Genomic DNA, 22,399 nt, shown 5'->3' on the forward strand with positions numbered 1-22,399 from the left:
TACCCTTGGGGCTCTCTTAGGTCCAATTTATCACTTATGACACTACCAGCTATTTTCCTTTATTAGTGGCATTCAGATTTAGGTTTCTTTATTGTAATGTTTGTCTCTAGACACTCGTATCATTTTATGGAAAATTATTACTTATTTTGGCATCTTGAAAATGTTAGTAAATCATTTCATTTCATCTCTTTCTCTCTCTCTCTCCATGCCTTTTGTTGTTAGGATAGAGATCTCATAGTGAACGTTGGGAAAACCAAGGTTATGGTGTTTAACACTTCCCCCTAGTGGATTCGATGATTAGTATCCCATTTCACATATGGAGAGGAGATAGTGGAGGTGGTCTAAAGATATGCTACTTGGAAATTACATATTTATGGCTGAGATTCACTTTGAGGATAGTAGTAGAGGATAGATTGACATGAGCCTATGCAGCTACACACAACCATGACATGGGTGACACCTACTAAGGATTTGGGGACGAAGATGGCTTTCTATCGGAAGCATTCTTCTATACATATCTCCTAATGGCTTTGTTTTCCACCGGAGATCCATGGATGCACACGTGTCTCATGGGGTACAATGTGCCATTGGGTAGGTCCATACATCCTTACACTAGGATCAGATTGAGACAGGTAGATACGACGTAGACTCCCTCCCCCCAGACGACAGGATTTGCTAGCTTTGTCAACTCGAGCCAAAGATAGAGGAGGACTACTTATATAGATACGCGATGTACTACGAGATTCGAGGGCGCTTCCATTGCTTGTTTAGAGAGGGATTTGGGCCGCTATCCAGGCGTATAGGTGATAGGTGTCTTTCTCTAAATGAGAAATGTAGACCACCATTGCAATGCATTTCCCTTGTAGAATGTGGTTGCCTTGTGTATCTTAGATGCCTTTGTGAAGTTGTCTCTAGAATAGGTTGCATCAAACTGCTGAATAAAAGTATTTCATTCTTGTTTATTGACTGATGGATGTTAGTGCTTTTGTTACAAATCCATCCACAAACTTTGATATTGAACCCTCGATTTGTTCTTTGATAATGGGACAAGATGGATAACCTATAATTGATTATGAAGTGGTTGGACTTGCAACTAGTCTCGAGTTCTTGATATATTAGGAGCATCAGTAAGTCGTGGTGTCTCCCCTTGTGAGAATTCAACTCAATATTTACTCTCCCTTTACACATTAGCAATATAACCTCAACTATGTAATCATGACTCAAGTATGTCATCATCAGTCGACTCATTATTAAAGGAATCTAAATAAATCAAGAATAGGTGGTTGCTTTTGCTATCCTTGGCCCTGGCTCTTGTATAATTGTGAAATCTTTTCTTAGCTTCACATGGATATGCGAGAGATGGGGAAGATCGAAGCTCAGCTGAGAGTACACAGTTGACAGTGAAGAGAGTGTAAGAGTGAAGACATGACTCCCAATGCAATAATCAAAGAGTGTAGTGCAAGTACAAAGTACAACTCTTAAACCTTAGGGTGGTTAATGTGTTCACACCCAAAAGGTGTTAAACATGATAAGTGCCCAAATTGTGTAACCAAGGCACATAAAATAAAAGATAACAAATCTAGGGGAAAAAACCTCTCATAAGGAGAGTAAAAAGTGCCCTAGTGTCCTACTGTGGATCATTGACACTCCTTTGTGAGCGTAGGCGTGAGTCATACCCAACAAACCCCGCTGGAGTGAAAAGTGATTAGCATATAAGGATCGTCCACCAAAGGAGATCAAATTTAAAGCATTGTGAAATGCTTCAAATTTGTCACGAGGAAGAGCTTTGGTGACAATATCTGCCACATTACTGGTGGTAGGACAGTAGACAAGGTTGATATCTCTTGCATGTATCCACTCTCTTACAAAATGATAGTGGATCTCTATGTGTTTCGTGGGCATGAAACACTGGGTTCTGTGCCACTACAATGGCACTTTGACTGTCAGTAAATAAAGGAGCAGGCTCCATCATAGATACATCAAGATCAACCGGCAAATATCTCAACCATACACATTCAACTATGTTAGTAAAAGCTGCCTTGTATTCAGCTTCACAAGTTGAGTGGCAACAATGGATTGTTTCTTGCTAAGCCAAGAGATGCAAGATGAGCCAAGAAAGAAACAATTTCCATTCGTAGAGTGACGTGAATCAAAATCATCAGCCCAATGTGAATCATTGCAAGGATGTAGTTGCAGTGGTCCCCACTTGGCATAAAGCAATCCAAGAGTCCTAGTCCTCTGCAAGTAATGAAAAACACACTTCACAGCTTACAAATGTGGCATGCTTGGGCTGTGCATATATCTACTTAAGAGCTGAAACTATAAATTGAATATTTGGCCTTGTGTTGCATAAATAAATGAGACATTCAACTGCTGGAGCATACGTATGGATATCAAACAAATCATTGTCATCATGCAAGGACAACTTGAGTCCAATCTCCATTGGTGTGTAAACTGGCTTGCAATCCTGTAAGCCAAACCTATCAAGAAGTCACCAATATATCTGGACTGTGACAATCTAATGCCTCTAGCATCATGAATGAATGGAATCCCCAAGCAGTAGTGCAAAGGCCCTAAGTTTGACATCTCAAAAGTTTGTTGCAAAGTTTGCCTGAATGTTGAAATGTGATCAGCATGTGTCCCTGTGAGTAGAAGCTCATCTACATAAAGACATATGACTAGCAAGGATCCCCCCTCTTTGGATTTATAAAGAGTAGAATTTGATGAGCTGCTAATGAACCTTTGGCTGAGTAAAAAGGCATCAATTTTTGCATACCAAGCTCGTGGAGCTTGCTTTAAACCATACAAAGCCTTTTTTCAACTTACATACCAAGTGTTTGGATCCCTCAATTGCAAAACCAATGGGTTGCTGTACATACACTTCTTCTTGAAGTTCCCTATGTAAAAATGCAATCTTAATATCAAGTTGGTGCATAGTGCAGCTAGCCAAAGCAACCATAGAACGAATGGTGGTCATACGGGTTATAGGAGCAAATGTCTCTTCATAGTCAATGCCCTTCTTTTGTGCATAGCCTTTGGCCACAAGCTTGGCTTTATACTTATCAATGGATCCATCTACATTTCTTTTCAAGCTATAGACCCCATTTTGTACCAACGGCTTTCTTCCCAACAAGCAATGTCACTATATCCCGTGTTTGATGCTTTATGATAGAATGAAATTCAGCTTGCATTGCTGCCATCCAATGCACACTTTGTTATGCATCCTTAAAACATTCGGGCTGCTCATCATGAAGTGTATGTGCTGTCATAATGAACTCCATTGTATTAGCATGATCATGCAGACGAGCTTGTCTTATAGGAGCATTCAAATGTCTATCTTTCATAGTTTGCAAGTATCATCTAGGCATTTGTCTAGCTTCTTGATTGTGTACAAGCTCCTGTTGAATCTCAAGTTCAGTATCTTGTTGAATATTCAGATCAGCCATAGGCTGAATTTTTGCATTGCTCAATGGAGCAGTTGGCTGAACATTATATTCATTTACCAAAGCTCTAGTTGTATTACCAAAAGAAATGGGTAGTAGCTCTTCAAACACATCATTTGCAGCTTGATATGTATCAAAACAACAAGGGATAATGAGCGAGTGATAATTTTGATTTTCCATCAAAAACCACATCCCTACGAACAAATACTTTATTGGAAACAGGATCATACAATCTATATCCTTTGCTCTCACTGCTGTACTCTATAAAAATACATTTAACAAGCTTGTTGTCCAACTTCTTTCTTAGTACTTTGGGAATATGAGCATACGCAAGACACTTAAAAGTACGAAAATGGCCAATTGAAGGTTTCCAGCTGTTGCAAGCCTCAAAAGGCATAACATTCTTTAATTCTTGGTATGGCACCTGTTCAAAACATGGCAAGCACACATAACTGCTTCCATCCAAAATGCATGTGGCAAACTCTTAGCTTTCACCATACATCTGGCCATCTCCATGAGTGATCGATTCTTCTTCTTTGCAACCTCATTCTGCTATGAAGTATATGTATTAGTATACTGACGGACTGCCTTTTTGCTTCAAAAAATTATTTAGCATGGAAGGCATGTATTTCCTCGCTCAGTCCGAATGAAGTATCTTAATCTTGCAGCCAAATTGATTTTTAGTAAGTGTAACAAAAGCGAAAAATGCATCATACACCTTTGACTTTTTCACCAATGAGTAGACTCAACAAAAACAAGTAAAGTCATCAATGAAGGTGACAAAATAATAACATCCACTCAATGATTTTGTTTGTGTAGGTCCATATACATCCAAATGCGCAATCTGTAATCTGGCGGTTGCCTTAAAAGCAGTATCATGAGGAAACATGAATCGATGCATTTTTCCTAAAATGCATATCTCACAAATATGCTCAGGAGGTCTCTCCAAGAGAGGTAAGCAATCTAGCATTTGTGTACACTGCATATGCATCAAACTGCCATAGTTGACATGCCCCATGTGAGCATGCTATAACTCTGCCTTTGACATAACAGGAGTAAGAGTAGATGCTAAATAGACCGACTGATCAATCGGACAAGTATCTAACTCATAGAGTTTATGATATAATGTGCTAGTTAAAACCAAAGTCAAGAATTCTTTATCCTTGACCATACATTTGTCATCATCAAATGTGACATGCATATCACACTCTGCCAAAGAAGAAATTGACAACAAATTCTTCTTTATGCTTGGCACATATAATGCATCCTGTAAATAGAGAGTAGAGCCATCAATAGCTATTAAGACAATCTCCCCAATACCTCTAACAGGGTAAGGTGCATCGTTGGATCATTACACAGATTTACCAATAGGAGCTACAATAACCGAGGAAAACAAATCCTTGCGGGATGTAATGTGCCTAGAAGTACCATTGTCAAAGAACCAAGTGCTAGCATTCTCAGTAGAGCTAAATACTATATCAGCCCAAGAAGAGTTATAACTGCAAGTGAAAAACAATAGTCTTGGTCTACAACAAAAGACGTGGACTATGTAGTAGTAGAAGGTGCATAAACAACAGACATCCTTGACTCCTCCTTGGCAATGTGCTTTTTACATTCCGTGATGTAATGACTTGGCTTCTTGCAATAGTGGCGCTTGCCTTTCTTGGCTTGCATGCCCCCCTGTTTCTTGCTGCTTTGTGAAGTACCTGAACTTCTAGAACTCTGCGGAGCATTTTTAGATTGGCTGCCCTTGCCCTTTTGCCTCGCTATAAAAGCGTGTTCAGAGGCTATTACATCCACCCCACTGTTTTTTCTTGTTTGCTCTTCTTGAAGGAGCAAACTAACCAACTGAAGAAAAGTAAGTGGTTGCAGAGAATTCTCATGGTGAGATTTAGGGCCGTATGAAAGGCTAAATAAGAGGGTAGCACGGAATTCATAGTAGTAGAGATTAATTGTGCATCCGAATAATAGTCATCTACATTCATCAGCTGCTCATGGAAGTTCTAAATTTTATTAAGATGATCTTGCATGGAGTCACCTTCGTCCATCTTCACATTCTCAAGATCTTTCTTCAAAAAAGAGATGCGTGTCTCATTTTTTTCAACAAACATTTGCTCAAGTGTAAGCCATGCTTCTCACGAAGAAGTTGCAAACCGTATGTGTAGGATTATAGGTTGTAGTTTGTTGAACTACCAATGCAATGAGTGACAGTGCTTGAGCATCCGGTGTGTCCCAAGCCTTTTATGCTGTTGATCTTTGGGGAAGTGGCTGAGCTGGAGCAGGCCTTTGGCCATGTCCTCCTATAGGAGGTGTTGCAGGAGCCACAACTCCAAGACAAACTTCTTCACCACTAACATAATCCCAAATTTTTTTTGCAATAAGCACATTCTTCATCATGAAAGACCATAGAGAATAGGTGTTGCCATCCAATCTATCCTCCTTGGATACATATGTGAATACATCACTTTGTCCTTGATTGCCCATGTTAAATGTCACCCTTTCAAAGAGCACAAGAGTAAGAGCTAAAACTGGAACAACTTGGAAACTCGAAAATTTCCAGAAATTACGGCAAGCACCATGCTATAATTAACAAATTTGATCATACTCTGTCAAAAATTTCCAATGTACACACTGTCCATTACACAAAAGGTGCTCAACAGGACAAAAAATGCAAAAGCCCCAAATTTTTTGCTGTCCAAAATGCATAATTGCAGTCTATTTCAGACTGAACGTGTAGTACATGTGCTAATGCCTGCACTAACCAAAAAATCCCAAATTTTAGGCTCGAATCTCAAGAAATTTCCGCAATAAATGTGTCCAAGACACGTCCAGGAGCAGAAATGGACTGCACGGGCAATAGCCTCTTTATGAAATTCAAATTTTGAATTTTAAAAGAATGTCTCTTTTACCTCCTTCTTGAGCCGAGGATGTTGTTGAGGTGGTGAGCTGTAGGTGGAGACGATGGTGGAGTTGGAGTAGGACCAGGCGGACTAGGAAGGCAGACTAGGCAGGCGAGATGAGGCTGAAGGTGGTGGCGCTGAACCAGGGCACAGCATTGGTTGCAGGTACAGAGGGTGACTAGAGGCGCTGCAGGTCGCAGGCCTGCAGCAGATCTGACGGGTGTTGCTGAGTGGAGCAGGAGGCGCAGTGTGCTGCACTGCAGGCGGTGCTGTACAGTGGCGGACTTGGCCCTGCTGGCGGATAAACCTGCAGGCTGGGTGCTGTAGGCAGGTGAGCACAGTGGGGGCTACTGACGAAGTTGGAATTGACCAAGAGCTCAGCAAATCCGGTTGCTGTTGGTACATGATTGGACAATGGGAGAGGTTGAGCTGAATCTGAGCTCTGATACCAAATGTGAGAGATGGGGAAGATCAAAGCTCAGTTGAGAGTACATAGTTGACAGTGAAGAGAGTGTGAGAGTGAAGACACGATTCCCAATGCAATAATCAAAGAGTGTAGTGCAAGTACACAGTACGACCTTTAAACCTTAGGGTTGTTAATATGCATTCACACTCGAAAGTTGTAAAACATGATAAGTGCCTGAACTATGTAACCAATGCACATAAAATGAAAGAGAATAAATCTGGGGGAAAAAGCCTCTCATAAGGAGAGTAAAAAGCGCCCTAGTGTCCCACTGTGGATCACCCACACTCCTCTGTGAGCGTAGGCATGAATCATACCCAACAAGTTGCACATTCACCACAACCCTTGTATTAGACTCTCTCTTGTTATCTTGTGCTGTATTATTGTTCTCTTATGCAAGACTTCAATACAATTGTACATAACAGCTAAAGAATTACCAAAACATTCTGGTGTGTCTTTAGGGCAGGTGAGATGTATTTGAGTCACAATGCAAAGCAAAGAACAGTCCGAGGTAGAGATATGTTCAAAAGTTAAGAAGGTGAATTCACGAATGTAGACATATGCCGATAAGTTATTAATGCAAATTTGCATGTAGGTTTATGTTTTGAAAATAAACAATGTGCGTTCATGCAAGTCAAGTTGAATTAGAACTTTAGGGTTCACTTATTTATTTGTGAATCTGTGGCAACAATTTTGTGCCTCCAATTTTCTATGTATGCATGTGGCTATCCTGGCAGTAAAGATTTGCATGATTGTTTGCAGTCCCATATGCTTTGTAAGCTCAGCTTAAGGCATTCTCTGACATACGTATGCATACTTTGATGAATAAAATAAAATATTGAGCACAATAGAAGCCACATACTGCAATCCTTGTAGAACTGTTCATCTAATCACACGAATGTGAACTAATTCATCTAGCATGAGGGTGGTTGCTTTATCACATTTTAAATCCACATGGCAAATAGTAACATGTACTGACCTTGCTAGCCTTCCACTCGCAGGGATGCAACTCGTGCTTTTGTTTCCGGAAATTTTACTGGTAATACTCCGCTGGTGATCCTGGATTTTGCATGTTCTTTCAATCCTTCCTCTAAACTATTTTTTGTGCTTGCTTGCATGGAAATTCTAACTAGATGTGTGGTTAGACAAGAGATCCCAGTTGTCGCTACTTCTGCCACTGCATAATAGAAGGGCTTAAGCTGCAGGTAATGAGAAACAAATGTATGAGGTTTATGTTATCGGAGTACTACAGAACAGAGAAGCTACTGTACAACAGAGAGCATCAAACTAGCTTGTAGGTCTACTTTGGACTCTAGCCACCTTCATTTGGTTCTTCAATCTGGAAGCCTCCTCCTTCTCAAGGAATTGTTGTGAGTAATAATTGGTTGTTTTCTGAATGCTTAAATTACTCTCAAGTGGCCAATTGTCCAGGACACTCATTGTGGGTCTTTTTCACAATAGTACATAACTGTAGTCATCTCAGTGGAGTGTGCTATTCTGCAACATGAGGGAGTAGTTTAGGGGCTAAATTGTAGTGATTGCCAGGATTTGTTGAAGAACAATCTCTTTTCAGTATGGAGTTACATCAAATTCTTGTCAATGATTGGTCTCTACATAGGGCTGTGTTTCTAGCTTTCACAGAATTACACAAAGTTAAGATGGTGTGTGCATATTAGGTGCAAATCAGTGCAAAGTGAGCCTTTATTCTGCTTGATCTAACTCACATTGAGTAAATAGCTAGATCCACTACAAGTTTACAAGTCTCTCAACCAGCAAGATGAGAGAACTGGCAAGGACAATGTAATAAAGCCCCATCAGCAAGTGCAAAGAAGCTGATAGTTTCATCTGTGTGTTAGCCAGCCCATATATTTCTGGTAGACCTTCTGATTGAAGTTATACAATGAATTTCTTTGTAAAACAAAGTTATACAGCCACAGGCAGGGAACAGCATTTAGATAGAAGATTCAACAAAGCATGTAAGCGAAGGAGCAGGTGACCGTTTGACCCCCTGAAGCTGACACTGCCAACCCCCTTTCCAGCTGCTGCCCTTCTTGCTGCCACAGCCCTCACCCAGCCATCACCATAGTTCTCACTGCCACAGCCTTTCTTTATGAGAGTGTGCAATGGAAGAGGAAAATACGAACATGGAGAGAGAAGGGAAGAGAAATATTGCAATGAAGGAAGAGAATGGAAGAAGAAAATCTGCACTGAACTCCAAAAGAATGCAGAATACAAAGGCTGATCAGTTCCTACAGGCAGCCCAAGGCGTCAGTTGAGGGCAGTGAAGCAGGCTGATGAGGGATGATAGCACTGGAAGACAGAGGAGTATCCCTGAATGCCAGAGTGTGCTGAAACCTGCAAAGGATGAACCTGCAAAATCTAGCCAAGTGTGAAGGATAGCTATAAGTAGCTGAAATATGCCAAAAACTGGCCAACTGCTGCTTGTAGAGATCAAAACATGCTGGCCAACTGATCAACAGTAATAAAATAATTAACAAAATGCTGATCACCATCATAAACTGTGGTTGCCCCACCACCTTGACCAGTGTGACACAGTTAAGACCCACTACTGAAAAAGAATGCACTGAGCTGGAAGATAACCAGCCATAATTCTGACACTCATACTTCTAACTAAAAAAGAAATGCATGCTCTAGAAAGAGCCACCTCCTCTGTCAAAATGCATGATAGATTGAGTGTTAGAACTCCTAATGCCTCTGTCTTACTCAGATTGAGTCTTACAAGTAGGAGATGACTACATATGACACACAATTGCTAACACCCCCTCAGATCCTGGAATGGATCCAAGGGTGGTAGAAGAAGTGCCAAAGTTGATGAAGTCCGTTGGCAAAGAAGCTCCTCATAATCTTGGAAATCCCTCTGAAACATAAGGAGGCAGGGACTCCATAGGTGCATCACTGATATTGTCCCCATATGAAAGGGATGTGAGGTTGGATAAACTAATAGAGGAGAGGGTGGAGGATGGGATAGAACCTATGGGATAGTTGGTGCACAATCTAGAATAGGTGCAGTTATAGAGGACTGCCTTGGAGGACCTTGTACAATGAAAGGGAAATGGAGCCTCTAAAGTCCTCTCTCCTACCAACCTATTATTAAAATGGCTCCTGAAGAAGAATCCTCAATAAAGACGGTCTACTCAATAGAAACAACCCAGGTATAGAATCTAGTAAGGCCATGCATGGATTGAGAGGAGTGGCAAGCCCAAGTTTGGAACATGTAGGATTGCTGAAATGGAGCTTGATGGACGGTTAGAGAATAGTGGCAAAGTGCCAACACCACAAATAGGCACCGAGTAGATGTCACCTATGAGAGTGCAACGGAAAGGAAAGTGAACATAGAGAGGAGACAAAGAGAGGACACAAGTGAGAGAAGAAACAATGTGATTGCAATGGCTGAAGGTACAAGGTTGTAACAGTTAGCCCCAACATGCAACTCTATGTGCTAGTGTAGGTGCCAAATGGTAGCATGGGGATGAGAGAATGAGAAGGGTTGGTTGATCATGAAGAATCAATTATTGATAATGAGAGTAGGAGGGTAAGCTGCCTATATATAGGCAAATTGGGGTCACAACTAGTAGTAGAGTGGCTAGGCCCAAAATGTGGGTGCTCAAGACAACCTAAAGTGCCCAAAAAGAAATGCACTAATGTGCCCTCCATGTAAAGTACTTGAAGTGCATAAAATGATTGACAAAGACAATGTCAAAGCTCCTAATGTTCTTGTTTGACTCAAATTGAGGCTCACAGGTAGGAGATGATATACAAGACACACATGACTATTAATAGCCCCTCTTAGATCTTGGATGTGGCTGAAGGCGAAAGGAGATGTAGATCCGAGGGTGGCTGGAAGAGTTCCAATGCCGATGAAGTTTGTTGATGAAGAACACTAGCCAAGGAGCAAGGACCCCTCTCCAGATAAAATCCCGATCCAATGGGAGGCCAACACAGGCCAAAGAAAATGCAGAGGCATTGAACAGATCACTCTTGAAAACTCTAGTTGTCAAGAATGGGTGAGCCAAGCCATTGACCAACAATGAGACGATAGCGAGGAACTATCAAAGACACTATAAGCTGTAAAGAAACAATAGGAACCAAGGGCCAAGTGGTTGGGGATGGTTGCGTGATAACAAAGAAAAGAGGTCGCTGCATGAAAGAAATACCCAAAGTAGTCTAGAAGGCCTAAGAAAACTCCTCATCATCTTGGGAAGCCCCCTTGGAAACACAAAGTGCGAAGGATTCCATAGCCGCATCACCAATATCGTCCTCCTCTGAAAGGCATGGGAGGTAGGAGGGAACTAGCAGAGGAGATGGAACCTGTGGGATAGAAGGTTCACAATTAGGAACGGGTGTGGCAATAGAAATCTGCCTTGGAGGGCCCTACCACTTAATCAAATGTACCCCAAAGAGGAAGACCAATGTGGAACCGGTCTATGACTCACATAAAGCGGTAGTCCCTTCAATTAATACCTGGTCTTTTCACATACACGCACAAATAGAGACCTCACTCCCTCGCTCAACACCAGATTGGCCCTGAAGTCTGGTGCCCCTTTCGGTATTTCTTTATCAATTAAAAGATGGAAAGTTACAAAAATGAAATGTTCCAAAGTACAAAACTTGTGATAGTTGGTTTTTATCTTTTTTGAGCAAATTTCAGCTGCATAAGGACAGTACATGATATCCAGAACAACATCCCAAGTAGGAAAACACTTTTTGTGACCATAACTCAATAATTCAAGTGCAGAATTGCAATATGCAAAACTCTGTATTTACTGTTTTTCACTTGTTTCTTGACCTGTTCTCAGCCTTATTCCATTCTAGATCTATTCCATACCAGTTGGACTACAACCCTTTGACCTCGGCATCATTCCAGTAGTAAAACAGTCCCACAAATAGCACTAAATCAGAGTTGAAAACCTTGTTCCGGTTTGGTGTGGTCATCACTTTCTTTAGTTCTTGCATTGGAGAAGCAATGAGCTGCTCTTGAACGTGGACAATGAGGCTCTTGTCTTAGCAGAAGTGCAAAGAAAACACAGAACTGTACATTCGATGGAATCAGCCCATCATGTAGAGCATTTCCTCTAAGAATAGAGAGAGAGTTGACCAGAGACAACAAACTCTACCTCCGTACATGAGTCAGAGACAAAGAAGCACTCTCCATAGCTGATGTACTCAGCAATCTGCCCTCAGCCCTTGAAAACTTCACACTCAGATCTGCCCCTCTTGCCTATTATGTTTTTTAAAAAAATGCTCTCTTTCTCTCTTTTGGGAATTTGTTCCCAAATTGTGACACATGGCATATATTAACAATTTTCCTGTTTAAACCCTTCTGGTCTAAAATTCTCCATGATCGGGTCAAAATTTGACCTCGGCATAGACCAGAGAACTAATCCTCGTGCAAAAACGAAGATAATGACGTGAACAAATTTTGGGGTCCAAAAGTAGTAACTCCCTAAATTTTAGGGATGGTGACCCCTACATTTCTCAAGTTGTTCTGAGTAACTTTCATCATTGCAACCACATCAAAAAGTGTAATGTGGCTCAATTACGGTGACTTTTATTTCGTGAGCATTCTCACATGTGCATCTTCTGTCTTGGCTAGACTTATTATCTTGCACCATCTCCAGTGGCTAAGCACACAATCCCAAACCATTGGCATTCTATTCTTCAGTGCCCATTCAATATGGAATCGGTCCCAAGGCTCAGACAAACCATTAGTCCAATTTGTCCCAATGGTTGCCTCTTCTGGCCATGCAAAGATCCCGGCTTAATCCAAGAGAACTCTAGGGGTAAAAAGCAACAACAACTAAAAGAAAAGAAAAGGAAAATATTTATATAAGTAAATAAGGAAAGCAACTGCAAAAAGTATCACAACCTGGTGACAAATGAGCCGTCACGTCTATTGAAGGCCGGGTCCCTCTAAACATCACTGGCTTCTACAACAAAAGAAAATGGTCTCCCATGTCTCTTGCTCATTTGCTTTGCCTTGGAAGTCCATGCCTCTGCCATGCTCATCCTCAAAGGTCTTCAAGTTGTTGAAGTCTCTTCCAACAATCCAAAGAGTCCATCTCAAGCAAGCTTGTGGTTTATCATTTGTTGTTAGTGGCCTAGAAAGCCCTTGCAAAGATGATTGGTAGTTGACTTTGCCCCATTTACCTAGATATCATTTGAGATAGAGAGATAGGGTTTGTCCATGATAGGAGTATCCTAGACCTTTTGTCCTTCTTTGAGGCTATAGACTGGGCCCAGCATAGCAGCCGGAGTGTTGCAATACTCCTCATGGATTTTGAGAAGGCCTATGATAGAATTGGCTAGACTTCCTTGAAGGCACCATGGTGGGGTCAGGTTTACTGCAGCAATATCTCTACATTGAATAGGTTAGCTTGTAGGGCCATGATGATAGAGGGGAGGAGAGGTACAAAGTTTCAATTGGAGCAATCAATACGATAAGGCTGCCCCCTAGGCCCCCTAGCTCCTCACCTCTTCCTACTATTTGCAAAGGTGATGCCTTACTTCCTCTTGTCAAGAGTTAGCACCCTATGGGGACTCAAGCTACTAGTGTGATTTTCAGAGTATGCAGATTACATGACATTATGTGGAGGATGAGGAGGTCATGTATAAGAGAATGAGATTGGCACTGAGGCATTTTGCATGGCCGCAGGTGCAAAAATCAACTGGCACAAGTTAGTTGGATTTCGTTCAGACCCTCGTTCTACTGTTGGGGCATCCATGTGGGATTCAGATGGGTGAGCAGGGGACAAACTCTCAGGTCCTTGGATTCCAGGGGGGACTTTGCCAACCAATCATTTGGAACCCACATATCTGAGATTGTGATAGGATGCAGCTCAAGGAGCACCCTCATAGTTGGTTGGCCGGGAGGTTGGTCCTGTCTGATCTGTCCAGGTATGGAGGGACATTTCATGGCACGGATCTGGAGGTTCTACAACAGGCAGTAGGATGCTGGAGAGGGGCAGAGGCCAAGAGGTGGGAGAGCAGTTTCTTTTCTGTACAGGAGGGTGGTTGGCTGGCTCTAGTCAAAGGACAGCAAGGTCTAGACTTCCCTGAGCTTCCTTTGGGGAGGATCCGAGTCATAGGCCTCCAAGGGAAGTCATGGCAGTCAGGTCTACTCATAGCCTAGTTAAACATCCAAGAATGGTGGTTGGATCTACTCATAGCTTGGTTAGACATGGCTGTTGGATCTACTCATAGCCTGCTTAAACATCCAAGTGTGGTGCCTTAGGATCTGGGAGGGTTGGCCTTTGAGGATGGGTCAGATTGGGATCCACTACAGTGTCTCTAGCTGGCTTTAGTGGTCACCTAGAAGCCACTTGAGTTTCTGTGCGCCTTTGGATCTGGGAGGGTTGGCCTTTGGGGATGGGTTGGATTGGGATCCACTACAGTGTCTCTAGCTGGCTTCAGTAGTCACCTAGAAGCCACTGAGTTTCTGTGCTTACGTGGCTCGGACTGAAGACAACTAGTGATGCAGGCTTACATGGACCAGGCCCCTCATGCAATATGTGTTGCGTAGAGCATAGCATCACAGATGCTTTCTACCAGACCTTTTGATGACACCTTTGGGATTGCTAGCGGCTGAGGAGAGTATCTTACTTCATATGGCTTGTAGCACATGGGGGCCTTGCAATTGATAGTTGGTTGGCCCAAATGCAGCATGACAGAGTCTGTAAGCATTGCCCACAACAGGACTTGGGGGCTCCAAAGCATTACCTATGGTCATGCAAGGCAGCACAGCTGGTGTGGTGGAGATTGCCAACTCCTCCCTTCAGTTGCACCTAGCCTAGCCTGGGGTGCATTTTATGGGGGGGCCTTCTACTAGTAGCTAGTTAGCCATGGCTAGCAGTCATTGTATGAGGTAGAGATGCATGGCATGATCTTTGTCATTGAGGCAAGCTCATGTGCTGTTGTAAGCTTGGAGGATTTTCCCAGCCGCCAAGTGTTGGAGTCTACAGTGACATGATCTTTGTCATTGAGGCAAGCTCATGTGCTGTTCTAAGCTTGGAGGATTTTCCCAGCCGCCAAGTGTTGGAGCCTACAATGCCACGATGAGAGGTTTGGGAGATCATTAGAAGTCTTACAGGGAAAAACTGCCAAATGTTTTTCAGTGGTGAGGGCCTTTCGGCATACGTTACTTTGGCAGAGCTCTAGTCATCCATCATTGACTCACTCTGTGGCTTCTGGGAGCAGCTACAGGGTGACTCTTGGCACTCACAAGAGCTTCGACAGCAGTTTATTCATACCTCCTAGGTTCGCCATGGCTTGTCTTTCATGTTATAGGTGGGGTGCCCTAAGGCGGAGCTACATCCCCCATCCATGGCTTTTTATCCCCAGGCCCTAACTTGAGAGGCTTGTATATACGACGGACTTTTTGATTTACGTACCGCTCCAACTAAACTGTTGAGCACATTGTACTCCTTCGTAAAATTCTTCTCATTATTATAATTAGCCACAGCTTTTTTTATAAACAAGAAAAAGATTCCACGGCCCATTTTCTCATTCATTGAGTTGTTGTGTTCTTTCTTTCTTTTGCATCTCTTTCAGTGTACAGCAGTTATTTCTTTTAAGTTTTGCTCCTATGTTTGTACACTCTCACAGGATGGCCACCCTCAGTGGTCCATGGCTTCTATCTCCCGTTCCCCAGACTGCCCTGAGAGGCTTGTATATAGAGTGGTTTTTCATATCTTCTTGCAGTCTAACCATAAATGCTCCTTTGGTCATTTTGTCTCATGCATGTAGTGCCTATATATACATCTTTTAGATTTCTGAATTAGACTTTCTGATCTACCTTGCAAGCTAAGCTACCATATTCTTGGTAAGGATATCACAATCATGGTTTTGACATTAAGTTTTGAGCTGAAATTTGAAACAGAGATTTGGTTAAACCAATCACTGAAACTTAGAATATAGTGGTTTTACCAATAAAACAAAACCATCATTCAGATGTTCACTTGGCTTTGGGGGAAGCCAATATGCATGACAGGTCCAAAAAGTAGCAGGATATTGTGTATATTTACCTCCATTGTTTCTAGGCTGGGGTGTTGACTAACAGCATTCCCTTCTGTAGTGGAATACTGGCATGGAGACATTAGACATTGGCATTACTGGGTTTTCTGATTTTGGCTCTGAATCCCTAAATTCTGGTGTACAGTTATCACTAAGACTGGAATGGGGAAAACTGTTACCCAATCAACTACAAATGCATGCTCAGAGCTGCTCCGGGCAGCCCTTTTTTCAGATCCTTTAATGGTCACCTCTATTGTGCACAGTTGTCTGAGGAGGCAGTATTTTCAGAAGAAGGGAAAGATGAAATAAGTTTTTCTGTGGTCAAGGTCAAGTAGAACTTCATGAACTGCCTAGTCAACCTCTTGACCAAATCATTGCAATTGCTGAGCTAGTTCAAGTTGAGCTTGCATTTGGTGCAGTGACTTGTGGTCATATATACTATTTAGTGAAGATGTGAGAAATATATTAGTTAAAGAAATAAAACTCTGCATATCAAAGCATCCTTACTGTTCTAGGCTTTGTTCAGCAGTTTGGGTTCTCAATCTTCACACTTGCAGCAGTGTGAATTAGAAGCCTAATTCTTGCTTACTATGTCTTGCATTAGGTGACGGTTTGACAGATTCAGTGAAAGGGCTTTCTGCTATGGAGGTAAGTTTCTAAAGTAGCAAACGAATGTTATCACTATTATGACAATTCATACAGTAAAACTGAAGTGTTTCTCCTCTGAACTTTCAGATGAAGAGTCTTATAGATTGGAGAAGCTTTTACAACCGCACATATATGTGAGTATTTATATGGTGAATAAGGGCTACTCCCTCCATGCCAGTGTCTGTCCTCTCCCGGTGTACCCTGCTCTGTGTGTCTTGGACAGTGAAATTTACCGAAGGGTCATGTGCACTTTCTTATACGTCTGTGCAAGTAGGTCAGTTTATAAGGTTATCTTGCATACCATAAGCGTGGTTGCGAAAGATCTTGAACTACTTTGTGCTGCCTGCAGCCTCCTATTTCTATTCCAACCTTAAGGATTGTCAGGTCAGACTCATCACCCATCAATATTGCCATGACATGTGACTGTGAACTGGTCTGAGTTTGCAACAGGTTTGAAACATGTTATCCTCAAACCTCAAGAAGTATTGACAGTGAAACTCCATCCCGAGCATGCACATTCTGATATTGACATAGTTGCAACTGTTTTGGTAGCTAGAATGCCCGGTGTGCATGATACTCTCAATCTGAAATGTTCTAACCAGGAGGAAATTAACATCCCAATGGCTTAAAGGAAGCTTTACAATGCTAGTGATAGAAGACAACTTCACGAATGTTTATGAACAAGTCATCTTTGCATCTTTTCATATGTTCTGCCTTTAGTCTGTAATGATTTCACTTTTAGCCTCAATGCAACAGATATGTTGGCAAACTAGAAGGGCTATACTATGACAAGCATGGGAATGAAACAAAGGAGCTTAAAAAGGTTGAAGCCAAAGCCAAGCAGGCAGAAAAGCTGCTAAAGCAGCAGGAAGAAGAAGAAAAGAAGTATCCAACTTGTAATTCAAGGTGGAGCCAACATCATGGGGGCGAGGTAAATTTGTTGATTCTAGCTTAGGATATAAAAGCTGTAATTGCAGAGAGGAAAGGCATTGATTTATTGCCTGTGAATCAGGTCTGGTGTGACTCTGGTTTTCCGCGACTCCTTGATAAGGTTGGAGAATTACCCCTTACTGGAAAGAAAAATAAACGATGTGCATGCTTCACAGCTGAGGAGCTAGGCAAGCTGGGACTTGAACTGTACGAAGGATGTAGCCCTTTTGAAAGCACATGCAAGGTTTCATGACTTCATTCATTATCAGGAGTGCTCAATGCAATGGTTGTAAGCTCAAAGGCAAGGGTTCCATATCTGTAAATCAATGTCAAGCTCCTAAAGTGGATGCAGCTAAGCCACCCTGTAACATAGTTTGCAAGGTAAACGTTTTGAGATCAATGTATCTGAAGCTTGTTCATATCTAGCTAGGCCAAGCAGTTTTCTCTTCTTTGTAAATATTCAGTTTAAGAGCAAGCAAACATCTTTAGTTATAACTAAGATGCTGCCAGAAAGATTTCAATAACCCGATGATTGTCAGATTGTTTTACATGTCTTTCTGTAGTTTCCTGTTTTCATATGGGACAAGAGAGCTTTTAACTTATTAGGTGATGTTTTGACTCATCTGTGGCATGTTATTTCAGGTCACATGTGATTGCAGATTTCACTTAGCTATTATCGTGAGACACACACATTCAAGTGTAGGATTTGAAAAGAAGTTGGAATTAAACATGAAGAAGCTCTTATTTGATGCACCTTTTAGGCCGTATGGTCGACTAATATCTGTAAGTGCCATGCTTGGTACTCTTCACTGCATGAAGCAAGCTATGATCTTATCATGGTTACAATATCAAGGATCCATCATGGACATAACATCTATAGATGATATGATGAGAGAGTATCGTGTCTCCATTTTCAGCTCTCACAGTTTAATATAGCTCCTTGGTTTCTTTGTGGATGGAATATAAAATGCAACAATGTTTTTACTCACAATTTGCAATATTGGCTCCATGCACAATGTTGCTTATAGTGGTATCTCAATGATGCTAAAGTCAAGTACTTAGCAACTTGTGCTTATCGCACGTAATTGAGGGCCTAGTTAATATGGGAGGATGGTTTCTTTGGTACTCTCTTAAAATGCCTTGGTAGTTGCATAGTTTTTGCATTTGGTTAATGGTTATTGATTATTAATTATGGGAGGCTTTATGAAATAGAGAAGAGAGATGGATTCTTGCACTTAGCTGTGAGAATGCTACATGCAAACATGGTATGTGTATATGTGTACGCCTCAAAGCATGTTTCATTGCAAGTCCTAGCATACTATCAAGCAGCCCTTGGCTTCCTTTCAAATGATGACATTTGTAGTGATCCTTACACTATTGTAGACGATTCCCCGAAAATGATCCCTCCCCCAACTGTGAGCCGAAGACGACACCTTATTACTCTCTTTGCCTTGATGCAATCTATTTTTTTCTTCGTTGTATGTGCACTAAGATACTATACTAATGCAAAATGCTGTATGTGCTAGGGTTGTGTGGTTGGTCTAAAATGGGTTAGGTTGTGGTACACAAGTGCATTGCGAGGTGCCAACTTTTGCCCTCCTTCCCCTTGACCCCCTCTTGTGAACAAGACAAGTGTTAGGGGGGTGAGAGAATAGAGGGACAACAATGATTGCACTAGTGCATGTTACTCTACGTGCAAGATGTGTGTGTGTACATTAGGGTGCATTACTGCATGGTGGGTGCATTGTGCACCTACATTAGTGCACTATGTGCAGTAGTGGAGTTAACATAGCAATGAGGTGTGTACTTAGGTGTGAAGTTATGTGCACAATGGTATGCAAGGAGTGTAGGTATCGATGCATTAAGTTGTAGGAGTATAGTGCACCATGATGGGGTTAGTACATAGTGGTATGCACTAGTGCACTAGGCTAGTGCACAATGCACATAGGTATAATGCACTAGTAGTTTACAAGTTTGAAGCTAGTACAATGTGTAGTGCACTAGGATGAAAGGTGCAATGCAATTCAATGATGCACTAGGATGGGCCTAGTGTACAATAGTGCACATGTATGCACTTGCATTAGGTTGTGTGCATGTACATCTAAACCCAATGATGGTGTCAAATGGTTAGGCCGTATTCAACCACATTTTGACATTGACTAATAGGTAGATGGATTCATGCCTAGATTGCATGTAGGGTTCCACAAGCATCCTTCCTAGCCAAATGGTGATTTTCAACTAGACATCGTCTCCTACCAAGCAATAGTTCTTGGCCACATGCAATGTTTTCCAAGCAAGCGAGTGGGATTTCAAGTTCGATTGGCAATCTTGGTTGTAGCAACAAGGCATTTGCAAGTGGATTGCTATAGCATGTGTTGATGGCGATGAAGTGTCCCCAGATGATGATGGTGTGCTTGGAGGAGACAAATTGGTGGTGCATAATTAGGGAGGTTGGCCCTAGGGTTAATCCTTGTTGACCATTGTTTTTGTCATGGTATGCTCATGTTATGTACGCAGTCTTAAGGAACCCAATAAATATCATGTGAAGTAGGTGGCCTTCTTATATCTGCATGGGTAGTGACTATACCCATTCTATCTATCATTGTGGAGTGTATGATAATTGAAAATGGTTGTTTTTGTTTTGCAATATGCATAATCTAATCTATTCCTTGTTTTCAATAAATTGTTTGTTATTCATGATGATCAGAGTATGTATATTATGTTCATATTTTAGGTGTTCATTGTTTTAAGTATTTGGGTTGTTGAGCAAAAAACACTTGGTAATCATACCTTGATTTGCTCACACTGAATAGATGTAAGATGGAAATGGAATCGATTGCTATTATTAGAAAGATAAAATGTGTTTGATCTTTTTACGTAAATTCTAGGAAGGGTAAACCTCTAGAGATGTATTTGATAAAATGAAAATTGTAAAGCATAAGGAGATGCTTGTTAAAGGTTATGCTGATCAATTCAAAATTTTGTGAAACGAACTAGACCAAAATAGTCGATTGTCTCTTGAGCTGTACACATTATTTTTTGAAGGAATTGAAAAGCAAGATTTGGGGTGCAGTAGTTGATGTGAAAATAGTAGTGTAATAGATATTGGATACTTTAATTGAAGTGGTTATATGGATGGAAAAACAAGTTGGCTTTGGTCATTCACGTAAAAATTATTAAGATATCGAGTTTTACATGAGCTAGCATCCACTACATGCCTTGGTGATGTGGCACGATATTATTCACTATCATGTTAAGTGATCGACATGAGGATACACTAGTGATTCTGTAATTGGATTGCACCCACATAATCCATGGTTATGGTATATTTATTATGCCACCTTTTTTTCCTTAGTGAATTCACACAGTGATCTCATGTATATATGCTATGGTACATTTATATTAGTCTTTTATCATGTTATAGAGTTAGTTATTTTGTGTGGAAGAAGAAAGAAGAAAAATAAGATTTTAGTATTATCTCTCTATGTCCTCAAGTCTCCATGGCTTTTGTATATGTGCTCTTGGGTACATCTCTCTCTCCTTTTGTTTGTTTTCATGGTATCAGAGCCATCCTATGGTTGCATGGAGCTCGATTGAAGACTAAGATAAAGGCGTTGAAGCATGAAAGCAAGCAAGAAAGCAAGGGGTAATAAGTTTTTTCTCCTTGCTTGATTTACCTTAGGTTATAGCATAAGGAGGCTCTTAAGGTTGGCAGGGTTGTAGTCTCCAATTGCAATGAAACTTGGTGAGCAGGAATGATAGTGTATATACTATAGACAAGTCCCTTTGGGCTTACTCGTGCTTTTTGACATCTGATGTCATTTCAGCTTCCGTTTGGACTTATAGTGATTTTGAAAGTAGTTTTTGGATATATTGCAATTTTGTCTATGTTCATAGTCTACAAATGTACACATGATAGATTCGAATACGTAAGGTTTCAGGTGTTTATTGGGTTTCAGACATAAAAGATACTTATATATAGATTGCAAATTACAGTTATTGTTTTGTAGTCTTTAAAAAATGTTGCTATTTAGTTGTGGTGCACTTGGTATAAGCTTGCTTGTAGATTATAACTTTTTTGCAAGGTTTTTTGTTTTGTTAAAATGTTTGACAACTTCAACTAGATTGTCAATAAGAAGCTTGATAAGAACAATTATTTTACATGGAAGCTCAAGATGATAAGTTTCTTGAAGAGCAAAGGCATTTGGAATTACATTGAAGGAGACATGGAAGTAGCACCTAAAGTTCATACACAAAATGCTACTACAGAACAGTTAAACACTAAGAAAGATTGGGAGCAAACATAGAGCAAAGTCATGTATTGGCTGTATATCATTGTTACAAATAGCATGATGGGCTATTTGTAGGAATCTAAAACCCCCACTATTGCATGGTAGAATTTGATGAGGCTGTTTGAAGCAAATACAAAGGCCATAAAGCTGTAACTCAAGTCAGAGTTAAACCAATTGAAAAGAGGGAATCTATCCATTAATGATTATGCCTTGACGATTAAGAGTATTGTAGAAGCTCTTGGATCTATCAATGTGATAGTTAATGATGATAATGTGCTTACAAGGGATTATATCCTTAATTTTTTAGACTTGATTTATATGTTGATAATTTAGGAGAATAACCTTGGCTTGGATTCATTTTCTTCTCAAAGAAAAAACAATTATTTTACTCTATTAGCAAAAATAGAGATTGTGGCAGAGACCAAGGTGGTGGTCGTGATCAAGGTTATGATGCACATAAAAATAGAGGAGGATAGTCCAAAGAAAGGGGGAGTCTATTGAGATATTTGCAATCACACCTAATGTAGCCTCTTTGTATGAGGCAGTTCTTAGCACATGCAGGCAAATTGAATCCCATATGCACAGAGAAAGGGACAATGCTACCCATCCAACAACTATAAAGCATTGTACTTGACTATTACTTTTTTATATGATGAATGCAATAGCATGATACTCTCTTTTCAGTTAGTGTCT

The 22,399-nt window shown here is 41.0% G+C and overlaps 1 protein-coding gene across 3 annotated transcripts in view; it reads left to right on the plus strand.

Annotated features, from left to right (window-relative positions):
• The window catches only part of MAPR4 (membrane-associated progesterone binding protein 4), a 57,894-nt gene extending 39,368 nt beyond the window's left edge, over positions 1-18,526 (plus strand). Inside the window, exons 3-8 of one of the 3 annotated variants that reach the window (XR_015691809.1) lie at positions 7,808-7,845; positions 16,441-16,484; positions 16,572-16,618; positions 17,241-17,415; positions 17,497-17,795; positions 18,057-18,526. Coding sequence is in view for 1 of the 3 variants with exons in the window: in XM_087684308.1 (XP_087540434.1) it covers positions 7,808-7,845; positions 16,441-16,484; positions 16,572-16,618; positions 17,241-17,415; positions 17,497-17,667 (475 nt within the window). In the remaining 2 variants the exon portion in view is untranslated. Of the gene's footprint in view, positions 1-7,807; positions 7,846-16,440; positions 16,485-16,571; positions 16,619-17,240; positions 17,416-17,496; positions 17,998-18,056 lie in introns of those variants that run through there. The other 2 variants (XR_015691808.1, XM_087684308.1) reach the window with 2 other exon arrangements.
• Positions 18,527-22,399: the final 3,873 nt, after the last annotated feature.

Source organism: Lygodium microphyllum, chromosome 9 (assembly GCF_053477565.2).
Source record: "Lygodium microphyllum isolate KBCC chromosome 9, Lygodium_microphyllum_v1.1.10, whole genome shotgun sequence".
NCBI classification, from domain to species: Eukaryota; Viridiplantae; Streptophyta; class Polypodiopsida; order Schizaeales; family Lygodiaceae; genus Lygodium; species Lygodium microphyllum.